Source organism: Drosophila gunungcola, unplaced genomic scaffold, assembly GCF_025200985.1.
Source record: "Drosophila gunungcola strain Sukarami unplaced genomic scaffold, Dgunungcola_SK_2 000018F, whole genome shotgun sequence".
In the NCBI taxonomy this organism is placed as follows: domain Eukaryota; kingdom Metazoa; phylum Arthropoda; class Insecta; order Diptera; family Drosophilidae; genus Drosophila; species Drosophila gunungcola.
In genome coordinates, this window is record NW_026453200.1 from 1,137,679 (window position 1) to 1,162,366 (window position 24,688).

The 24,688-nt window shown below is 35.6% G+C and overlaps 1 protein-coding gene across 4 annotated transcripts; it reads right to left on the reverse strand.

Annotated features, from left to right (window-relative positions):
• Positions 1–117: 117 nt before the first annotated feature.
• Positions 118–16,599, reverse strand: LOC128263767 (uncharacterized). 4 transcript variants are annotated; one of them, XM_052998946.1, is made up of 4 exons: positions 16,461–16,599; positions 16,027–16,212; positions 8,251–8,304; positions 118–7,828 (listed from the first exon to the last, which is right to left on the reverse strand). In XM_052998946.1, exons 2-4 carry the CDS (start codon positions 16,199–16,201, stop codon positions 1,098–1,100), a joined length of 6,960 nt encoding a protein of 2,319 aa, XP_052854906.1. In that variant the 5' UTR covers positions 16,202–16,212; positions 16,461–16,599; the 3' UTR covers positions 118–1,097. The 4 variants fall into 4 exon arrangements, with proteins under 4 accessions (XP_052854906.1, XP_052854907.1, XP_052854909.1 ...); XM_052998947.1 differs by having other exon boundaries at positions 16,027–16,210; positions 16,439–16,480; XM_052998949.1 differs by having other exon boundaries at positions 16,468–16,473.
• Positions 16,600–24,688: the final 8,089 nt, after the last annotated feature.

The following is a 24,688-nucleotide window of genomic DNA, read 5'->3' on the forward strand; positions in this document are numbered from 1 at the left end:
TATATATATTGAACCAGTCCCGAACAAAGATATTGATTCCGTTAAATTATTGCAGAATAGGTATCATAAATGATTGCTTCAAATAATCAACTCCCTTAAAAAAATAAACGCAGACACTTAAAAAACATAGTAAATTACTTTTTATTGTTCATATGTATGTACATTTTTATGAAGTTAGTAGAACACATTGAATAAATTTTCATTTTTACATATGTACATATAATTCAGCTTTCGATATTGATATTGCGAAACTAGGCCACTATATATTTATTACCAAAAAAAATTAACACTTACATATATAAACTAGCAAACCAGTTGCCTAAAAATAAATCAGAACGTAATACTACATAAATTAAATTACGTTATCCGCCATATGGTCTTCTTCGTAAGACTATATTTGTAGATTCTCAAAGAACTATTTTTACGATGCTCAGAAAATCGAGTAATTTAAATTCCAAAAGGTCCCAAGAATGCGGAAGGTGAAAGTAGTTGTTGATTTACAAACTCATTGGCTTTTTATAACTTTATTTGTACCTAATTCGTTATTTTAAATATATGTTTAGTATATTTATAGATACAATGTTTCTCGGATCGGTAACATGCTTGTAATATGCACTTCAAAAATGTTTAAAATGCTAACATTTGTTGTATTTTAATCTTAACTTTTTATTATAAAATATAAAGAGGTTGCAAATTTGAGTGGATTTAACTGTAAACTTTAAGGTGACAGTCAAAATAATGGGAATAATGACGCTATTAAATGCAAGCTTCCGGGCTATAAGCTTAACTCTAACAAAAATGTTTATTTTAATGTAGTTTAATGTTTAGATTTAATTAATTTCATTTAAAGGTGTAAAGACATGTAAACATAATGAATTAAAATAGGCAAAGATAATGTTAGTATTGTTTAAAATCAGGCATAGTTGGGCATTGAAGAAGACTCCTGTTGATAATTTTTTAATCGTTGACTAGTATTCGGCTGTCTTCCAAAGGCGAGGGTCTTTTTTCGCTTTTATCAAATTTAATGAATAATTAACGCTGGGCTAGCGAATTTTGTAAACGGCAAAAATTCATAAAATTGAAATAAATTGAGGAAATCAAACCACTATTGAATTGATTGTTGTCGACAACAGTTCGGATTGCCTGCTCGAGTTTGCATACCAAAGATGCACATCCCCTACAATGCTTTCTAAAGATGCAGTTCGATCGCTCAGTTCGTTAAATCCAACTTCAACAGTCGAAAAGGCAATTTGATCTTTTGATAGATGAGCTTCTTCTTTTCCTAAATTTTCACTCTCTTCGGTGTAATAAAAATATTCCTTGTTACCTATAGAAGCAACGGTAGGCTGAATTTTTAAAAATACTTGCCTCTTTTGCAAAGATACTGAGTGATCATACTCGCTTCCTACAGTTGACAGAACAGTACTAAATTCGCCTGGTCTACGGCCCGAAACATAAAGTGTTACTACATTTGGGTCTGGTTTTTCCGCAACTGTATGACTCTGCTTACTGCGCTTGTGCCCACTGCCTGCCTTTCGGGATTTCTTTCGTTGGCTTTTTGTAAGCTGAGACTCATTGTTTATTGGGGCAAAATCTGAATCGATGCCATCAGGTTTTATGGACGATCGTGGAACATCGTCCAAGTCTTGCAGGTTTTCACTTAAAAATATTTGTGGTGGTAGAGTGTTCGATATCGCTTGAACCAATGACAAAGACTCCTGTTGTTGCTGTAGTAACTGTTGCAACAATAAATTATTTACCTGTGCAGCCGGTGCAACAGACTGTATGTTCTGAGCAAAGGGGACGGTATTCACTATGGTATCCACACTATATTCTGTAGCTGTAATTGTTTGTGCAGTTGTGTCATAGACAGTAGTTAGAATTTTTTTTCCTTGAAATGTCACCGGAAGAATGGTTGATTTCCCATCAAAAATTGTAGTTACATAAGTGGAGGTGTGAGTGCGATATTCAGTGACAGGCTCAACAGACGTGGGTATTAGGGCCGATGCGGCATTTGGCTGCTGCCCGACAGCACCTATTATTGGCTGGGCGGGTAAATTTAAATTTCCCAAAAGTAGCTGGGAAAGCAATATGTTAGCAAGGGGTGCATTGTCAGAAATTTGAGGGTGTATTGTAGTTACTAGATACTCTACAGAATATGCTGTAGATGGAATAATATGGGAGAAAGATGTCTTTCTCCCGCGGATTGTGGTGGGTGTAAAAATTACCGAGCTAGTGATGGATTCATGCAGCAAATATTTTGTGTGCTCTGTGGCACCAGCAATATTTATGCTCGATACTTCTCGATTTAAGTAAGTAGAACTCAATCCGTTTGTCCCTAACACTTGCATATATTCCTTTGGTCCCACAAGCTCGGTGCTGGTTTTAGCAGTGACAATATTTTTGTACTCAGTTACGTGGCCGCTGACTACAGGTACCGTGACCTCAGATGGTATAAAATGTGTAACTGTAATAGTTTGAACTTCATGTTCAATGGATTGCAAGTCAGAGGAGTATTCGTTTCGACTTCGGCCACGACCTCTTCCCCTATTCAATGCATTAGAGTTCGAACTTCTGGAACGCGGCGTACTTGGGAGTCGCCCATGGTCTCCATTGTTTTGGTTGTTATAGCCAACATAGCTCTTTAACCGACGGCTGCTTAAATTCCCTGCATTTGGAGCAACAGGACGTCTAATTGAAGCGTTTCCAGATGTCGGTTGACGTCGGAAGTTGTTAGTTGAACTTGAACGTGAAGAGCTTTTTAAAGTGGCGTCTTTTTCTCTCAGCGTAAATTGCGAACGTTTCGCTGTTGGTCTAGTGGGACGAATCGATCTATGGTTGGTCGCTGTCGTTGAGTCTGTTAGAGTTGTCTGTGTGTATAATTGCTGTCCCTGTGGAGAATGAAATCTTGATCCGAATCTGGAACTTGATTTATCACGGGGAATCGATGTGGTTTCAGTACGATCGTCAGAGCCCGGGAGGTTTGATTCTTGTTTTGTAAGCGGCGCTGTTTGATTTTGTCGACGAAATCTGAATCTATTTCTACTAACTGTATCGGCTTGCCGACGTACTCTCATTCCAATTTTAGGGCGGGCTAAAGAGTGGATAGACCGCTTGCTACGGAAAAAATTTTCCTGCAAGTCATCATCTTCGGCGTTATTGGCATCATCGTCTTCATGTTCAGAATCATTTTCACTATCGTTTGACTTTACTTCCTTAAGACTTTCTTCCTTCTGCACGTTTTGGAAAAGTCCTCGTGGTGGAAAAAGGGCGTTTTGAGGTCTCGATCTTGGCTGAAGACCAACAGGTCTCTGAAAGCTTCGAGGACGGGGCTTGGCCGTCGTTGTTGTTGTGCTGCTTGTTGTAGTCGAAATTTTTGATCGGGGTGATAATGGGTTTCGTCTGAGAGAAACTGCTGAAGAGCTGCCAGTACTCTGACGTATTCCCGTAGTAAATCCGATGGGCCCATTTATAGGCCGCCGAAACCTCAGTAGTGGATTGTTAGTTCGTCTGGTATTTTCATCCTCTTCGTTTACTTCATCTGTTGAATTCTCCTCTTCGCCACTACTTTCTGAACTTAGCTCTTTGGCTAAACTTGTAGACTGTGCCAACCTATCGCTTGGTACCAACCCTGAGTTGGTTGGCTTTATGCGTAGCCTCGAGATGGGTTGTATTCCAGACGCACGAAAACCTGGAACACTGGATGAACGATAAGAAACATTTATGTTGGGTCGTCTGGAAGCCACAACTGCCCGTGATGATGACGCAAAACGGTTTTTCTGAGTCGCATTCGAATCTATTGAACTAGTCAAAGACTTAGTTGGCCGCCCAAACAGGCGCCTTGATGACTGACCATAGGATAAACTTGACTCGTTCGGATTAATTGGTACATTGGATATAACACCCCTTCGCGAAGAAGTGTATCTACCAGCTGATTTTAAAGCAGGTGTTGCTGTAATAGTGGGTGTGATGTCCGATCTCGTTATAATTGTCGCACTGCTTGGGACAACTGTTTTTGGTTTTGGTGCGAATGTGGGCCGGTTTCGTGAGGCAAAAGGCCTTATTACAGGAGCGAATGGCCGCTTCGTATTATGTGGCGTCGTCAACTCGTCAATGTTAACATCTAAATCTTCATTTGAGTTTGTTTGGTCTTTTGAAGATATTGATTCATCGTCATTTTTATTTTTTAAAGACGTTGATATCTCAGTGGAATGTAGGTTTTCGGTTGCTATATTATTGATTTTAACGGTTGTCGGAAGCAAGATATCTTCAGACTTCGACTTTTCAAAGAAAAAACTTGATGTACTTTCAATTATCTGCGCATATCGATTATCTATGACTGTTCCGATAACTTTTGATTGGTATAAGGTAGTTGTACTATTTTGAATTCGTTTACCTTCAATAAGTCTTACTAAGCCCGTCCTATACAATTTCAGGCTGGATAAGCTAGCGTCCGAAATATTATCTAAGACGGTGGCTAATACAGACTTTTTAGATTCGTCAATGTGCAACCTCGAGGTGCTACTTGTTATTTCAACATCATGTCCATCACTATTTAGTGAAGATACAATTTCTGTCGTAAAATACAAAGTGCTTACTTCTTCCGCATCAATTATTTGTTTATAATCGTACAAAACAACATTTGGTGTACTAGGTATACTTTTGTATTCGATTCCAGTAAGAGGTTGACTAGGTTTAATCATCAGATCGACTGCCGAAGTGACCGCAGTAGAAAGTGAGACTTCTCCGGATGTCACTACATTAGTTAGAGTTTCGAAACGCGAATCGATAATTGTCATATTGACATTGTATGAAGTTGTGTAATAGGTATATGTTGTGAAATATGTGGTTATGTCAGAACGAAAGCTGGGATCAGTCACAGTGGAAATTAATTCTATACCGCTTTCGGATTTCGATTGGTTCTGCGTTTGGATGTCACTCGGAATCGACTGCATTAAATTTGTATCTTTTGTCCTTGATAAATCATCAACAGTTATTAAAGTCACGTTTGTGGGTTGAATCACATTGGATAACGTTTCTTCTCTGCTTAGTGTCGTTATCTCGCCATCTTTAGCTAGCTTAGTCCAATAAGTAAACGTTGTAAAATAAGTAATAGGCAATGAAGACTCCTCTAAATTTACTATTTTTGTAGGTTGTAAAGTTTCAGTAGCTACGTTGGTTACTGTCTCAAGACGACTGATAATATTTGTGTCATCGCCTACATACATTGTTGTATAAAAGGTAAATGTTGTAAAACTTGTTTGGAGAAGAAACGTTGCTGATGGTATAATCTCCTCCGTGTTACTTTCCGAACTCACTTGGTCTTCAAAAGAATTTTTCGTAATAAAAATTTCTGGATTAGCATTACTTAATCTGCTTGAATTTACTTCTTTTTCAAAATTATGTTCCTCCCTTTCGGTTTCGTGCTCTGCTAAGAGAAACTCTGATGCTGAAAAATGCTGGTTAATGGATTGGGAATCACTTTCAATTGATGTATTAATTTGGGAGCTCGGCATCTTGTCAGTCACATAATTTGTGACTACCTCAGTGCGTGATTGTACTTCAGTTTCGTTATTAGTAAAAATCGATGTATAATATGTATATGTGGTGTATAAAGTTTTACTATATTTGAAGTCGTCGGTATAAGTAGTGGTTATCTGTTTAGCAGTAATGCTTTTATTTTCATCATCATTAATTTTATTTTCCTGAGTCAATAGACTAACAATCTCAACCGGTATAGTATACTTAGATACTAAAGCTATAGATTTATTGTCACCTACTCGAATTGTACTTTCAATATTCTTGTTCTCTTCAAAATTAATCAAGGTGTTCAATTGTAGTTCAGCACCAGCCCCAATTGTTGAGGAGATGATATTTGTTAAAATCTCAGTATGGCTAGATATGGTAGTGCGAGAGCCTTCAAAGAAAGTTGTCAAATATGTATAAGTTGTATAGAGAGTTTTATATATTAAGTCAAGGTCATTAGTAACACTATCGTAGTCATCATCTTCGCTATCAAATTCATTTTCTGTCGTCACATCATAGTCCTCTGAGTCTCGAGTTGTAGTTTCTTCAACATCATCTATGAACTCAGTCGGCATTAATGCTTCTTGTGCCTCTGTTACAGTCTCGTGGGACGCAATAACGCTATTTAATTCTGGTTTTTGTTCCGACTGTGAAGCTTGTATGCAATAGTATTTAGTAGTTTCTACAATATCATAAGCGAGAAGTAAATTGACCTCATCAACAACTCCATCCTCTTTTTTTTTTTCAAGTGACTTAGGCATCTGAGTAAGAAAAACTTGTGACGTTGTATGATTGCATAATTCATTGAAACTATTGTCAATAGTATTGCTTGTTTCAATGACTGACTTACTACCCGAACTGTCGTTCTTGTTGTTAATGGCATTCTCATTAGTTTGGTATGTCAAAACTAAATCTTTATCATCACTTTTAGATATTTCAATATTTTGAAAAGGTTTCTCTGGGTCAGCCGAATTGAATTTAGAGCTTGTTGGTTCCTTAAGCTCAACGAAACTAGTGAAAGGGTCATCATCAATAAATATAGTTGTTGCCCCTTCCTGCTTTCGAATACTTGGTTCAATTTGATTCGTTAGTAATTCCAAACCATCATTAGTATCACTAGACGTTGATTTAGTGTTCTCAACTCTAGTAGAAATCAATAAAACGGCTTCCTGAGGGGAAACTGTACTTGCATCAACCTCAACTGATAATAAATTGCTAAATCTTGTGTTTGACGAAATGATTGAATTTGAATTTAATAGGTTATTGAAATTACTCTCTTTATCATTCACACTATCACTAATATCTAACCCAAGACTTAAAATTGTGCCAAAGACCTCGACTTTTTCAGTTTTTTTAATTGTTGACAAAGTACTCTGTGAATTTTCCACATTTTGATAGATTAGGTCATGAATTGATTCGGGTTGTAAAGTGGGACTGCCTTTTATCGACGTAACGTGTCCTAAATGCAGGCTGCTTTGTGTAGTACTGGGCGAAAAAACAATGACACTATCACCCACAATTGTTGTAAACTCTGCAAATCCGTAATAAGTTACAGTAGCTAATGCTTGTTGGTGGGCAGTTCGATGCTCTTGGGATTCGATGTGTTTTTCAGCACGTGGTTGAATCAGCCGTCCATGTTTTCTTTCTTCCCTGGGAGAATATAGGTCGCTTGAAGGTTGACTGAACGCAGAACCAATATTGCTTTTAACAGTGAATGTTTCTAAATTTTCTATTGATGACACGCTCTCATTAAACATTTGATTGATTTCGTCTTTTGTTTCCGATTCATATTTTAATATATTTTTGGTGCTAGATTGTGTTTCTAGAGATATGAGAGGTCTATCATCCTTATAAGCAGGATCTCTTAAGTCTTTAAGAATTGTGCTTTGATAGCTTACAAAATCGGTGTTACCCACAAACTCTCCCCGATGAACACCAAGGCTGTCATCGATATCCTGCCAGTCAGTGTCATCCGAGTTAAAAAGATCATTATGGCTTTGTAAATATAGAGGTGTTTGCTGAGAATCTTCTTCACCTACCCAACTAGTAACCACCGACGGTGCCAAATGTTCGTTTTTATAGAGAATTCTGGAACTTTTTCGCAAATATTGTGCGTAAAGGCGACCATTATTTAAAGTAGTTCCCACAATCTTAGTAGCAAATTCGGTAGTTATTCCGTCCTGAATAAATGTCCTAGCAGTTGAAGTCAAAACACCTATTTCTGGGCGTACCGTCAAAAACCGCCCATGACTATCGCCGACATGTCCTGATTCATTATTTACCAAGAGTACAGTAGTTATATCTTTTTATCAATGAAGAGATTTGTCAATTTCATAACAATATAATGTAAGTTACAGAAAACAGAAAAGGCGGGAAAGACAGATATATACATTATAAGAACAGGACGTAATCATTTTGTGCAGATATAAGTTGAAAAGTTAAAGATAGTTAATATTTCCAGAATGTACATTCCAAAAGATGGTGAAATCATAGAAAGAAATAAAGAAAATGAATAAGAAATAATGTAAAAATTTAAATATTAAAATTTAAATTTTAATAAAGTTTTAAAAATACTATGAACAGATATTTATTTTATTTCAATTAATACTAATAATACAAAACTATAATTTAATAAGAAATATTTATAAAAATTTAAAAAAGCACAACCTTATTATTTCGAAGCAAATTGTTTGAGAACAGCTCGTATTGTTTTAAAATTCTTACCATCAGCGGGGATCGCTGCTAAAGTTGGTGTTGGACTCACTAGATTAGGCTGATCTGTAAATAAAAGAGTCAATTACTTAATAACATGAAAATATCTTAAGAATTTCATGATGCGACGAACATAGGTATACGGTATTTTTTTTTGGGAATAAATAATTTTGTAACACCATTCGGTTTTGATTTTCAAAAAGTCAATAGGAAAAGAAAAACACATCCAAATATTTGTGTTGTTTAAAGCAAAGGAAAAAATTGAAACGGAAGTTCATGAATACATTAGTTTTAAATTGTGTTATAAAGTTTTACTTTTGCCATTTCTTGAAGTATTCAATGTAACGGACCCAACCCAAGTAAATATAAAATTAAGTAGGGTAAAGACATACCGCCAGGATATTTTATAGTTCATTTTTTGTCCATTAAGAGCTTGACTTCTAAAAAATGGTTTGTTGTTAATGTTATTAGTTAGCCAAAGTTCATATACCCTTGCAGCTATTGCAAAAATTAAATATTCTTGAAAAAATTTAAATTTGGATTTATTTTCGTATATGTCTAAAAATATTGAAGCTATGATTTTTAGCTCAATTATTCAATCGTTCCTATGACAGCTGTATGATTACGTTTGCTAATTTTTATAAAATTTAAAGCGTAAATTTATATTAATAAACCATTACTATGGTCAAAAGAATTTTTTCAGAAAATTAAAAAATAGAAAAGGTACTTTTTTCTTATTTTCAATAATTCGATTATTCCCATGGGAGCTATATGTTTTAGTCGGCCGGTTTGTATAAAATTAAAACCGTAATTATTAAATATTTAACCATTACTATATCTCGAACAACTAAACACAACAATTAAAAAACAAACAACAATTAAAAACAAGAAGGAAAGCAAACTTCGGCAAGCCGAAGTTCATATACCCTTGCAGCTATTGCATTAATTAAATACTTTTGAAAACATTTAAATTATGATTTACTTGAGTATGTGCTAAAAAAAAACATTGAAACTATGATTATTTGCAGCTCAATTATTAGATAGTTATTTTATATATTTTTATTATTTCTATGGGAGCTATATGCTATAGACGTCCGATTTTGATAAAATTTATACCATAATTCTGAAATAATTAAACATTGCTATATGTCGAAGAACTAAACAAAAAATTAAAAAACAGAAAAGTTATAATTTTTTTTCATTTATTTTTCCGATTGTTCCTATGGGAGCTATATGCTATAGTCGTCCGATTTTGATGAAATTGAAACCGTAATTCTGAAATATTAAACCATTACTATATCTCGAAGAACTAAACAAAAAATTAAAAAACAGCAAAGTTATAATTTTTTTTCATTTATTTTTCCGATTGTTCCTATGGGAGCTATATGCTATAGTCGTCCGATTTTGATGAAATTTAAACCGTAAATCGGAAATATTTTACCATTACTATATGTCGAAGAACTAAACAAAAAATTAAAAAAACAGCAAAGTTATAATTTTTTTTCATTTATTTTTCCGATTGTTCCTATGGGAGCTATATGCTATAGTCGTCCGATCCGGCTCGTTCCGACTTATATACTACCTGCAATAGAAAGACAACTTTTGATAGCTTTGCAGATAGCTTTAAAACTGAGAGACTAGTTTGCATATAAACGGACGGACAGACGGACAGACGGACATGGCTAGAACGACTCTCCTAGTGATGCTGATCAAGAATATATATACTTTATAGGGTCGGAAACGTCTCTTTCACTGCGTTGCAAACTTCTGACTGAAATTATAATACCCTCTGCAAGGGTATAAAAAATAAAAGAGTCATAATATTGACATTAAAAACATAGTGAGGTAATTTAATCAATAGCAAAACCAAACCTCATAACGCAAGCAATATATTAAAATGTGCCCATTAAGTTGTTTTCAGAAGCCTGTTCACAACATCAAGGCGTTAAAAAATAAAACCAACTATAAACACATGTTTAGGTAAGTCTCTACTAACATTTATTTATAAGAATAAGCCTGCCACTTTTACAAGGTTTCATTGATCTGCAAACTTGTGACTTCCCAATTATTTTGAAGGAGTCATTCGTTATTCCCCTTGATAAATGGGTAAATAAATCAACTACAAGCACTCAGAAGGTATCTTCAAGGTGCTTTTTGAAAATGTTATTACCCGACACTTTCAGCATCTTTGTAGGTCGGTTATATCTCAGTGCTACGACGACAAGCCTCTTGAATTAATTTCATTCTTTATAAATAAAGTAACGTTGTTTACACACATTTTAACAAAGCGTTTGAATCCGTAAACAACTCTTTCTTGGGAGTTAGATTTATTAGGGTTTCCAATGATCTTCTAACATGGATTATGAGTTATCTGAGTGTTAGGATACAACGGATTCCTCTTTAAAGGTCTGTCTCTCAAATCAATTCAAGTTACTTCAGGCATCCTACCCTTTAGTAACATATTTGACTTTTAAAAAATTATTTTGCGATGGAACCTCAGAACATCAGATTCTAACCTACTGTAGTTTTGCAAATCCACCGCCCCTGTTCTAGGTTCCGAACGAATTTCATAGAAACAAAGCAAGGGTTGTCATGTCACGAAAAAACATAATTAATTTCTTGGGACTTATTTTTAGCAAGCGCTTTTCGTTTGTTTAGAGAAGTGCACAGTATTTAAGTTTAGTTTAAAAGTGTTTTTGTACTTTTTACCCCTTAATTTAACGCACTTATTGTGCAAAGCGTGTTGTGTTGGGACCTTTTTCATCGTCCCTGGCAACTTTGGACCCGAACACTTCTTGTGAAAAGTTAGTTACACTGGTGCCAAGCAGCCCATTCACGCACAAAATTAAAAATACAAAATTTAAGTAAGAAAAATGAATAGTTTCTCTATTTAAAATTTTTTTATTAGGAGAAAACATTATAACAACAAAAAAGACGTCATATTTATGAAGTTTATGGAGGAGAACGTGGACACCGCCAGGGGTTTGTGAAATGTGACAGATCTGGCAAATGAAAAATATTATCATTGCAACAGTTGTTATCTTCTCAACTCGTTGTTTGCCAGAAGTTGTTAAAATCAAACCAACAATCTTTGACTTATTTGGGGCAGCACAGTTGATTTCCACACGAGTTGTTCAACACTTTTGTTGGTCAGTTTCCATCACTGCCTTTAAAATATGTAGAATTCGTTATTTATGGCTAACAATGATTTTTTGACTGATTTTAGACATTATATGTATGCACTAATAAAGCACAAAGATTAGGAACAACAGCGGGCCAAATGTTGATCAGAGATTTGCTGGGAAAACTTAGGTAAATCATAGGCTTTTGTTTAGAGCAGTAGTGGTAGTCAGCTGTATTATTTCTCCCCAAATAGTAATTTCCCTAGGAAATTTGCTAGCAATTATTATTCCTTTTGATTATGTTAAAGGAAAACCCGAAAATATTAACAAATTCACTTCCGAGTGAAATCTGGATCAGCTTTGGATATGAATAGAATTGTCAGGCCTGTTCCATTTTTTCCATTTTTCACTCGGAAGTGAAATTGATAAAATTTTCGGATTTCCCTTTGTTCCCAAACAAAATCAGTTGATTGGCAACTGTCCCCTATTAAGAAAGGCTTTTAATTTTTCAGTGTTTTTCTGTCTCAGGGCTCGTTCAACTGATGGAATTAATGGTATACTAGTATAACGCACAAAATCGAAGGAACCTGCATTGGCGGCAACAAATACAAATTTGCAAATGTAAGTATGCCGCTATTTAGCCAGTGCTTGAAACTTCTGTTGTTAGTGTTGTAAACTCTTTGTAAGGCGATGAAAAAGTTCCGACTAAACACGTTTCGCACAAATAGTTCATCGAATTAAGCGGTAATAAGAACAAAATTACTTTTGACTTTGATTAAATACCAATCTTACCTGTTTGTTTTCTTACCATTACAACCCTATCAGCCTCCTCTTACCTGTTTGTTTTCTTACCATTACAACCCTATCAGCCTCCTCTTAAATTAGTATGGAAATTGAAAAAATGCTGATGGCTAGAATCGAACCGATAATAATAATTAATTCGCGCCTAGACTTTAGAGTTGCACCGAAAAAAACAACGGCTAGGAACGTGCGGTTAGGAACGTGAATTCCACCGTCGAGGAAAATTTATGGCACGCCAAAACCTTACGCACCATTTTTTAATGAGATGGTGGATAGTGCTCTGTAGCACGATATTGAAGTCGCCATTGAGGCCATTGTGGACCATACCATCGATAACGTGCTGAAAGATTGGGTCGAACGGATGACCTACTGTAAGGCCTCCCGGGGCAGCCAAACGAATGAAGTCAGCTTCTAAAAATAAACCGCAATGCTGCAATGCAATGCTACAAAATCACATTTTAATAGAATGCTCCCGTTATCTGGACTCAAAAATGAAGCTTTTTAACACAATCTTAAGTCCAAATTTGTTTTTTTTCCGAAATGCAAGAAAAGTACCTAAGTAGACAATAAAAGTAATACTTAACGTTTTAAAAAAATGTGTAACAAAAATAATTTGAAGCGAGAACAAAAACTAGATAGCAACTAAAAAATTAGCTATTTTAATCGGTCCCTTCTACGGCATTTATGGTATGGCAAATGCCCTCTTTTCACACATTACACAGATTTTTGACAAATGTGAAACTCCGATTTCCACATAGCACATCCACCGTCAAAGTCCGTCAAATTTAAACGGCGGACTAACTTTGAAAATTTTGGAACGGCAAAACCTTATGGCATATTTCTTCAACGGATGCTGGATGGATCTCTGTGGAATAGAGCCGAAAGTTCGATGTTAGGCGACATTTTAGTTTTTTTTGTTTCAAACTTTTTTTTTATATTGCGGTAATGAAAAAAAAAATTCGCGGTTTCAACCGCCAAGCTAAAATCTCTGATTTTGATACTTGTTACTCGTAGAGTAAAAGGGTATAATGTATTCTTTGAAAAGTATGTGAAAGGTGAGAAGGAATCTTTTCCAACTATGTAAGGTATATATACATAGGTATTCTTTATCAGGATCAATAGCCTTCCGTATTAACGCCGAGATCTCGGAAATTATAATAGCTAAAGATTTTGGATTTAAAATGAAGATTCTAATAATTTTTTAGCAGTATAAATATATTTCAAAACGGTGCCACTCCCACTCTATCGCCTACAATGGACAAAAGTCTGTCTGTGGACTCTGTATGTGTGTTTCGGTCATATCTATTAGTAGATACAACCTTTAGCTATTATTTTAAAAGTTATTAGGTCCTCTGCCACCGCTCTTCCACAGCTCTGCCGCCAATCTGATACCCCGCTGGCGCCGCTCTGCCGCTGATCAGCCGCTGCTCTGCCGGTGCTTGCAGATGTAGAGAGACAGAACGAAATAACTGTTACGGGGGAAGGAGTGCTGCACGCTCTTTGCTTTTAGTGTTGGCTATGCAGTGCGACAGAGGGGGCCACCTAAACTTCGATTGTTTTGTGGAAGAATATTTAGTTTTCAATTTGTTAGCTGAGTAACGGAAAACTGGAATATAGCGTTCTTTCTTGTTCTGTCTAGATATATTTTTTGGGTAAGTAATAGTTACATCACAATTAAAACGGTCACATACCTATGTATATATCTGCTTTTATGAATATTGTTATTTTTCTATTGTGCTTTTGTTTTTGTTATTGTTGTTAATATTATTTAGTTTTTTTAGGGAAACAGTACTGGACCTTAGTAATAGCCTGATTCCATTGCCCCATTTGTGGACATTTTAATTTGATTCTATGGCGCATTAGCATTTAGCTAATGCTACTTCGACATGTGAGTGGTACGAAAAGCTGATCTGAGTTTGTTTACTTATGAATTGTCGCAAATCAAAATGATATGAATTAAAAATCATGAGTATGAGCAATTTTACGGAAGTCTTTAATGCTCAGCAGGATAGCTTTTTAGAGGCATTTGCCAACTTGGATGACAATTAAGGGGAGCTGACGATCTTGTTTGACGGGTTTGCAAAGGAGACCACCACAGTTTCTAAAAAGGGCAAGGATCCCCGTATATGTGAGAGTTTTTCCTGCCAGAGATTCAGCAGTAATGCGTTGTGTTACTACGACCAGTATGTGACGCGCTTGTTTTCAGTCCTTTTTAAAAAAGAAATCAACAATTTTGACATCCTTGCATATAAAAACGAGCTGTTGTAGTGGTGGAACCAACGAAATATCGTTAAAAATCAGTATTTTTTCTAAAAATGAAAACGAATGAGATCCAGTTATGTTATTATTGCATTAATTTTTGTAATATTAGTTTATCGAATAGATTGTGCCTATGTCTTAAAAATATAAAAATAGTTTACGAAAGAAATTTCAATAAAACTGGTTTTCATAAGCTTAAAATACGAGATTACAAGCTGGAATATGCAGAGAAAGCGAAAAGACTAGGCGTTTGTTTAACAAAACACTTTCATCGAATGAGCATGTTACTGCTGTAACAGGTATAATTTATGCATTATTGCGACAGTTACATACAATTTAATCAATATAATCCGATTATATCTCGCTAATGCCTTAATTGTTCAGACCCGCTTCTGTTGGATATGAATATTTGGTACCTGTGACGCAGCAAGTCGGCATAGAATAAAAATGACAAAGATCAGTATAGTTAAATAAATATTCGAATTAGCTAGGACTGACCATGTTACGGAGAGCACATTCAATAAACTTTATTACTAAACTTTTAGTTATCTATTATCTATTCTAGGCAACCTAGGTTAGGTTTCTTTACAACAAAGGAGAAACAACATAATAAGCATCAGATTAAAATTGCAAGTTCGAAGAGACAATTTGTTGTTTATGCAAATCGTGAGTGCAATGAGAAACTCATAGCGAAGTTTCTCAAAAACCGATTGTGGCACATCACAGTTTAGTTATAAAATTAAACAGCGCCCTAACAAACCCACATAATATTTAAATTATAAACAAGAAACCAGGCGAACTTTGGCAAGCCGAAGTTTATATACCCTCGCAACTGCTCCAAAAATTAAAAATTCCTAATTCCTTTGTATTGACTACCTGCAATAGAAAGACACCTTTTGGGAAAGGTTTATGCAGTTAGATAAAAAACTGAGAGACTTTTGCATAGAAACGGACGGACAGACTGTCATGGCTAGATTGACTCTTCTAGAAAGTCAGATCAAGATATACATATACATATGTATGTATATATGTATATACTTTATTAGGTCGGATTGCAAACTTCTGACTGAAATTATAATACCATCTGCAAGAGTGAGCCTGTTTTAATATTGCTTTGCAAAGCTACGAGGGCATATTAACATCGCCTTTCTGAAGCTAATTTCCTCTCTTGTTTCTTATTTGAGATTCCCACAAATACCAAATTCAGCCACAGTACCAGTTTAAAACTGGTTTTCGCGTGTGCGTGGTAGAAGCGGTAGCCCGTTGAAGCTCTTAATGCATACACATAATATCTTACACATATGTATAAGCGATAAACAAATTTCACAGCACCTGTGAACAGGAAAAGACTGGGTCATTGGATCATTTAATAATGTCACCGCCTACAATTTATTTGATCTTTATCTTATATTATATTATAAGTTATTGAAGCTATAAGGTTTCAAAAGAAATTCAGGCTCTAAAGCATTACCGGTTGCCGAAAGCAACATACGTATGTATGTATGTATGTATGTATGTATGTATGTATGTATGTATGTATGTATGTATGTATGTATGTATGTATGTATTACATTACGAAAGTTATAGGTATTTTCGTCAAACTCACCGATTGTCTGGGAAGCTTTAATAGGGAATACAGTTAATATGAGGGTAATTAACAGAGCTAAGCTCATGTTTTTATTGAAAAAGCTGAAGTATATCATTCCATTACTGAAATAAAGTGCGCCGTCATTTTTTAAACGACGATCCGATTTGCTGTTGCTTTCGCGTGGCTGTAGCATTTTTAGCTCCTCTAAAACATATTTAAAAGAAATTCACTTTTAGGCGTGCTTAGAAACGTAAATTATAGTTGTCAATATATTCGTTTAACTAATCTTTGATTTTAAAAATTATACATGTACATGTTACGAATCTCTAAAAAATTCTTTGACAATAGATAACAACAATAAATATGCATTTAATTAATGTATTCAATTAATGTATTTATTTATGTATTTAAGCTTAGTTCCGCAATTTACTATAATTATGAGGAACACGCACGTCTAACCGTACAAACGAAAGTCAGAAAACTGATTTCCCTGGCACAATAACAGACTCATCCGGTTGTTGCTCTGTAGTCGGGCTACACGAAGGTTGTTTGGCTGGTTTGGCCAACTTCAATAGTTCCCGTTCCACAGCTAATACAACTGATACCTAACCTTACAATTTGCAATCTTTGCAACTTTTAGGGACACTTTTTATGCCGAATCCGTGCAGACTGATCTTTGTTACAAGTTACACGTTACAAGTTACTATAGCATGCGGCAGAACCCATTTACTTGTATGAAAGGCAACTATATTAAGTGAACAGTTAAACTTGTACCCTTGCAGTTGTCCCATTTTATGAAAATATATACTTATTTCTGATCAGTATCACCAGGCGAATCGTTCCATGTCGTGTCCATCAGACCGTCCGTTCAAACGCACTAAAATAAACAAACTAAAACTGTCCTTGTTCCGATTTTGTTTTATGGTTATGAACTTTTGGTTCAGTGTGACTCGCAAGACACTCAAAAAAGTTTAGTTGAAAATTATAGTCAAAGTCAGATACGATCCTAATAAATGATATAGCAATCACGGTAACGCTTTTATAAGAGTTTGTGCATACTTAGAGTTTTAGAAGGTCTTTTAAATCCGGAGAAAGAGGCTGAAAGAGCGAAAACATGTTTTCCTATATTGCAGCCGTTGGATCAAAAAGTCAGATTTTTGTAGCCACCTCGGCCATATCAATTCGACACTCCGTTCAAAATATATTTAAAAACAAGAGTTTTACATAAGTTTTAAAAAGCCAACTTAACGCGTTTATCTTGAAACTACACTTTTGAAAACTACTGACATCATAACTCGACTACAAGTTAACCGATCGTTAACACGTAGTCTTCTTGAGTGGGTCCTACCAACAGGGACCTACGAACATTTGGATTGGTTGAAAACTGTCCATTTCTCAGAGTTTAAAAAATCATTTTTTCACCCCAAAAAAACTACTATTTTTTCAAATCTACACCATTTTGTAAATATATGTAATTTTTTAAAGATCGTAGGTCGTTGTAGGGGAAATATATTAAGCTTTCATAATCATTTTGAGTTTTTCGATTTCGAATCATGTCAGCAGTTTAAGTACTTTTTTTTTGGAGGCTCGGAACACAGCCCATAGTCCCGTAACTTCTCAAAATTTTTGTAAAACAAATATTTTAAAATATTCTAAACAGCCCTGTTTTAGTTTTCACTTCCGAAAGATTCACACGGATTCGAATTTCCCAGACCTGTTAGTAGGCTCATACACACATTAACAAACATATATTATTACCTACACAATACAAATAATTATACAACACCAATATACGATACTTATGTTAAAAGTTATGTTAAACCTATGTTAAGTAACATGAAGTGTAAGAGGATCTCTCCGAGAGGTCATTCTAAAACTTGGAATGTGTGCGAGTGGTAGCATTAGGACGTGTGAGAATAAAGAGTTGATAAACGCCTACCACAAATTCAGAAGTGGTCAAATCTACGCCATGAACGAGGAAAATTTAAACCAATTTACGGTCGTCCAGCTGAAAAGATGGCTTTCAGCATTGGGCTTATCAACACAAGGTATTAAAACCGATTTGATGGCCCGTTAGGGCAGATACCGCCTGAACAACGTGGCCAAGTACAGAGGCAGAAGTTGACAAGAATGCTGGAGAAGATCAAGCTGGCGCCTCTGAAACAGAACGTGAAGAGGTCAACACAAACCCTGAAAGCGCATCGCAGGTACTACAGGAGGGCGTCTCCGACGATGTTACAGACCAAGACGAACTTCTGGAAATTATCACGGAAGGTGCACGGAATGACACGCAGGGAGTTCCATCGTCCAGGGCTGGATCAGCAGCTTCACTTTTGTTTGCCAAAGAAGCTGCCATCGACTTCGACGGAAACATTTGTGCACGCAACTGGGTAGATCACCTTAAGAACATAGGCCAAATCTACAACTTAGATGGTAACTGCCTAAGAATGCTACTCGTTACCAAATTAAAAGGTAAGGCTGCACGCCAACCCATCCCGAATACTAGATTCTTTCGAACGACTGTGCGAACAACTAATCATAGCATTTGGAAACACGGCGTCCAAATCAGAGCGTCGCCGCAAATTCGAGCAACGGAAATGGCAAAAGGACGAGAGATTCACAATGTATTTCGAGGATAAGACAATGATGTCCCAAGCCATCAAAATGAACACTGAGGAACTGCTCAAGCAACTCATCGAAGGAATTCCATCTGCGAGTTTGCGTGATCAAGCCCGTATCCAAAGGTTCGCAATTTCGGAGCAGATGCTGCTAGCATTTGCCACAACAACCCGGAACATACGCACCGAAGAAGTTGACGTTGGAAGCGACGCAGATCAACAACTTGCGCTGCAGAAACTGCAACTCGAACGGCCATTTCGCCAAGGAGTGCCGCAAGCCAGCAAGGGCACCTGGATCTTGTTTCGCATGCGAACAAATGGGTCATTTTGTGGGAGAATGCCGCCAGAGGAAGAGCAACACCTACAACAATAGCAACAGCAACATTAATAGCAGCGACAAAAACTAGTAAACTAGTAAAGTAGTAATTTTTTTCGATCACCATCTCAGTTCACATATTATTGCAGAATGTCTCAGAGACTCATTGAGCGCGATATCATTCATTAAGCAATCCAGAATTCCAGCTGCATTATCATTAAGTAACGTTAACCAAGTTTATCATGGTCTGAACCAGAGCCAACTTAACATTTTTGGAAAAACTTCATGTTTCATTTTAAAAGAAAAATTAAAGATTAAGTTTGATACACTTGTTGTAGCAAATGAATCTAAGAGGCACGACGCAGTCCTGGGAAGGGACTTTATGAATCTTTATGGTTTGAACATGAATTTCGACACCCTTGAACTTATGGAAATATTAATGAAAAGCAGATGCCCATGGCTCAAACCTACCACCTGGGAAAAAGGATCAACAACTAGCAACTACCGCAGAAGCCAACTGCGATTCCAACGAGAATTTTAGCGAGACTGAAAAATTTTGTAAAAATGAAAAACTGTTAGGAAAGGCAATCGATAATGAAAAACTGTTAGGAAAGGCAACTGTTAATGAAAAACTGTTAGGAAAGGCAACTGTTAATGAAAAACTGTCAGGAAACGAAACTGTTAATGAAAAATTGTTAGGAAATACAGCTGTTAATGCAAACGTTCACTGGAAAATTCAACTTTTAGGGAAAAACTATTAGACGAGGCAACTATTGAGAGAAGTTTGCTAGAAAAGACAAGTAGTACCGGAAAAAATTACGAGGCAAATGAAAACATGCGAATCGCATTTAAAAGACAGTCAAGTTTACAGAGAGATGCCTCGAGGTGAGAAAACAGAAAATTTTGAAGACAGTTTTGAAAGAGATATGTTAGATATCAACGTGGCTGATGATCAGTTTGTAGACTACAACTATGGGTGCGATGTAAAGTATGAAACGAAATGTAAATTTGTTAAAACGTTTGAAGAATATTATGTCAACGCTAAAAGACCAGATACTCCTTTGACAAAATGCGAAATGAAAATTAGTTTAGACAAATCCAAACCTTTTAGTTGTTCACCAAGGCGTCTTTCTTTTACTGAAAAGGATCCGATTCAAAAATTATTAGACGAATATTTAGACAAAGGGATAATAAGAAACAGTGATTCAGAATATGCTTCTTCCATTGTACTGGTAAAGAAAAAAACAGGAGACTTGCGCTTATGTATGGACTATCGAAAATTGAACAATGTTTTAATAAAGGACAATTATCCGTTGCCTTTAATAGATGACCTTCTAAGCAAATTAGTAAATAAAAGTGTATTTTCAAAGCTCGACTTAAAAAATGGTTATTTTCACGTATTCGTTAGCGATGAGTCAGTAAAATATAGTTCGTTTGTCACTCCATTAGGACAATTTGAATTTTTAAGGATGCCTATGGGCATAAAAAATGCATCATCAGTATTCCAACACTTTGTAAATAAAATGTTATCGGATTTGATACGGGAAAATAAAGTAATCATATACATGGATGATATTATGATAGCAAGCAAAGATATGGAAAAACATTTAAGGACTTTAAAAGAAGTTTTAATAAGAATGGTTAACAATAAGTTAGGTCTTCGTACGGACAAATGCGAGTTTATGCAATCCAACATAAAGTACCTAGGATTTTTTATTACCAAAGAAGAAATCAGAGCAGACGAGAGAGGGATTGATGCAATTAAAAACATCCCAATTCCCGAAAAAGTACATAACGTACAAAGCTTTTTAGGACTATGTTCTTTATTTTAGAAGGTTTATTAAAGATTTCTGCACATTAGTTAAGCCACATTATGACACTTTAAGGAAAGACAAGGAATTTTCTTTCCAAGAAAGAGAACTAGACTGTTTCTTGAACCTACAAAAAAAACTAATAGAATCAACTGTTTTAGCCATATATAATCATAAAGATGAGGTTGAAATACATTGCGATGCAAGCGCTATGGGTTTCGGTGCGGTTTTAATGCAAAGGAAGGGAGATGGAAAACTCCTTCCCGTATTCTACTTTTCAAAGCGAAGTACAGAGACTGAGGCAAGATACCACTGCTTCGAGCTGGAAACCCAAGCTGTCATCTATGCCCTGCGTAGATTTCGAATCTATCTTAATGGTAAACATTTTAAGATAGTAACCGACTGCAGTTCCTTAACTCTGACATTAAACAGAGTCGAACTAAATCCTAGAATGGCCCGATGGGCACTTGAACTGCAGAATTATGATTATGAACTGATTCATAGATCCGGAACAAAATTTCAACACTTAAATGCTCTGAGCAGATGTTATATTTCAATAGTAGAAACCACTAGTTTTGAGGACAATCCTTTAATCTGTCAATCAAAGGATATCAATATACGGAAAATTAAGGAAAAATTAGAAAGAAATCAACTCAAACATTTCGAAATGAGAAACGACGTTGTTTACAGAAAATTGAATGACGATCGTTTACTATTTTTTGTCCCTGAGGACATGGAACGTCACGTCTTGCCTAAATATCTTAATGAACTTAGTCACGTTGGAAGGGACAAGATGATAGATGCAATTTCAAAGAGTTATTGGTTTAAAAATATTAAGGAAAAATGCAAGAATCACATTGAGAATTGTTTAAAATGCGTAGCATTCTCTCCAAATACTGGAAAATCAGAAGGCTTCCTACACAGTATCCCCAAAGGAGACAGACCGTTTGAATTGTTGCACATCGATCATTACGGACCAGTGGCAGCAGGAAGAGCAAACAAACACATTTGCCTAATCATAGATGGTTTTACGAAATTCGTTAGACTTTATACAACAAGCACAAAAGAAGTAATAAAAGCTTTGTCCGATATTGTCCGGTTTCAGATAGAGGCAGTCATTTTACATCTTATGAACTTGGTGAATTTTTGACAGAAACAAACATCAAACCTTTAAAAATAGCGACATGTTCTCCACAATCAAATGGACAAGTGGAGCATAAGGTCTATGATAGCCAAATTAACGGAGCCTGAAAATAATGTACATTGGGATAATGTAATCGAGCAAGTTGAACATGCACCTAATAACACTGTACACAGAAGTATAAGTATCAAAATGCTGTTTGGTGTAGAGAAGAGAGGTCAGATTATTGATGAACTTAAGGATAAGTTAGAAGAAATTAACAACACAGCTCAAGTAGAGAATTTGGACGAGATTCGAAAACTGGCAATGGAGAAACAAAAACAAGCGCAAGAATACAATGAAACATATTATGATAAGACAAAGAAAACGCCAAAGGATTACACGAAAGGAGATTACGTAATGGTAAAAAATTTTGACAACACTGCGGGAGTTGCTAGGAAGTTGATCCCAAAAAACAAAGGCCCAATTGCTAAAGTGCTTCATAATGACAGGTTCCTACTAAAGGATGTTGAAGGTTTTCAAGTGTCTCGAAATCCATACAAGGGTGTATGGAGTGCTCAAAACATAAGACCCTGGATAGCTAAACACTGTCTTAGTATAAGATAGATATAAGAGTAATTTGTCAAAATTGTTTCCAAAAGAAAGCAGGATCAGGGGATTCGTATTACAGGATGGCCGAATTGTAGTAGGCTCATACACACACTAACACACACATATATTATTATACCGATACTTACACAATACAAATAATTATACAACACCGACATACGATACTTATGTTAAAAGTTATGTTAAACCGATGTTAAGTAACATGAACTGTAAGAGGATCTCTCCGAGAGGTCATTCTAAAACTTGGAATGTGAGCCAGTGGTAGCATTAAGACGTGTGAGAATAAAGAATTGATAAACGACTACCACAAACAGTAGTTGTCTTCTCAACTCGTTATTTGCCAAAATTTGCAAAAACATTGCTAAAATCAAACCAACAATTTTTTAAAATATTGCCCTATTCTTGGAAACTACTGACTTCCCACCTATTTGGAAGGAATCATTTGTTATCAATATATCAAATACTAGCAATTATAAAGGTATCTCCAAGTTGTCCGCTATCCACAAGCGTTTCGAAAACGTTATTACCCCCCATTTGTAACATTTTTGTATCTCCATGTCAGCTTGGATTTATAACTCGCAGGACTACGACGTCAAAAATCCGACCCTATATTCTTTATCAGCATCACTAGGTGAGTCGATCTAGTCATGTCCGTCTGTCCGTCCGTTTCTACGCAAAATAGTCCCTCAGTTTTAAAGCTATCTGCATGAAACTTTCCCAAAAGTTGTCTTTCTATTGCAGGTAGTATATAAGTCGGAACAAGCCGGATCGGACGACTATAGCATAAATAAAAAAATTTAAAACTTTGCCGTTTTTAAAATTTTCTTTTTAGTTCTTCGACATATAGTAATGGTTAAATATTGCAGAATTGCGGTGTAAATTTCATCAAAATCGGACGACTATAGCATATAGCTCCCATAGGAACAATCGGAAAAATAAATAAAAAAAATTATAACTTTGCTGTTTTTAAATATTTTTTTTAGTTCTTCGACATTAATAAAACTAATGGTTAAATATTTCAGAATTACGGTTTAAATTTAACCAAAATTGGACGACTATAACATAAAACTCCCATGAAAACAACAAAAATATCAATAAAATTTTTTTTTTAATTTAACTTTTTTATTTCGTAATTTTTTTTAGAAATTCTTTATGATTATTTAGTTATGTGACAGTTCAGAACTACGCTTTTAATTTTATTGAAATCGGAAAACGATATCATATAGCTGCCATAGGAACTATCAAATAATTGAGCTGCAAATCATCATAACTTCAACGCTTTTAAACATACACGCAAGTAAATCATTATTTTAATGTCTTCAAGAATATTTAATTTTTGCAATAGCTGCAAGGGTATATGAACTTCGGCTAGCCGAAGTTGGTTCCTTTCTTGTTTAAAGCTCGGTCTACTTCTTTTTACATAATTTTTTAACGATCTCTTTTAAGTCTGACAAAGTCGAGCTTCCTTATGTACGCAGATGATGTTAAGTTATGCCTGAAACATTGCGATATTTTCCGCAATTCAGACTTACAAACGGATCTTGACGTCTATCAAACATGGTGTTGTGAAAATCTATTGAACTTAAATAGTGCTAAGTGCAAAATAATGACATTCTATAGGGCCAATCCACAGTATGCCACGTAAACTTTTTGTGGTTGTGAGTTGATGACCTTGGCGTCCTTCTGGACCCAAAACTTTAATTTTTTGATCACATTTCATCCATGGTGAATAAGGCCAGGGGACTGCTTGGATTTATAAAAAGGTGGTCAAGGGAATTTTCCGTATGTCACAAAGACTTTATTATTTCATTAGTTCGTCCAATCCTGGAATACTGCTAACCACTTTGGAGTCCATATGTGTGTGTGCATATAGACCGAATAGAGTCTGTCCAAAAAACGTTTTTAATATTTGCTATAGGGGACCTTAACTGGTATGCAAACATTTTTTACTATCTAACTCTAATAGACTCCTTTTCCTAATTAATGCACCATCTTTATCCAACCGTAGAACGATGCTTAGTATTACCATTGTTTGTAAACTTATTCAGGCGGATATGGAGAGTATCAGTGCCTATTCGTATCACTAGGAACAACATTCCTCTTTTTTAAACCATTGTCGATCAAACTATATATGACACATCATTTCTACTACCAACTCTTTACCGATTTTGAAAGCATTAGGCAG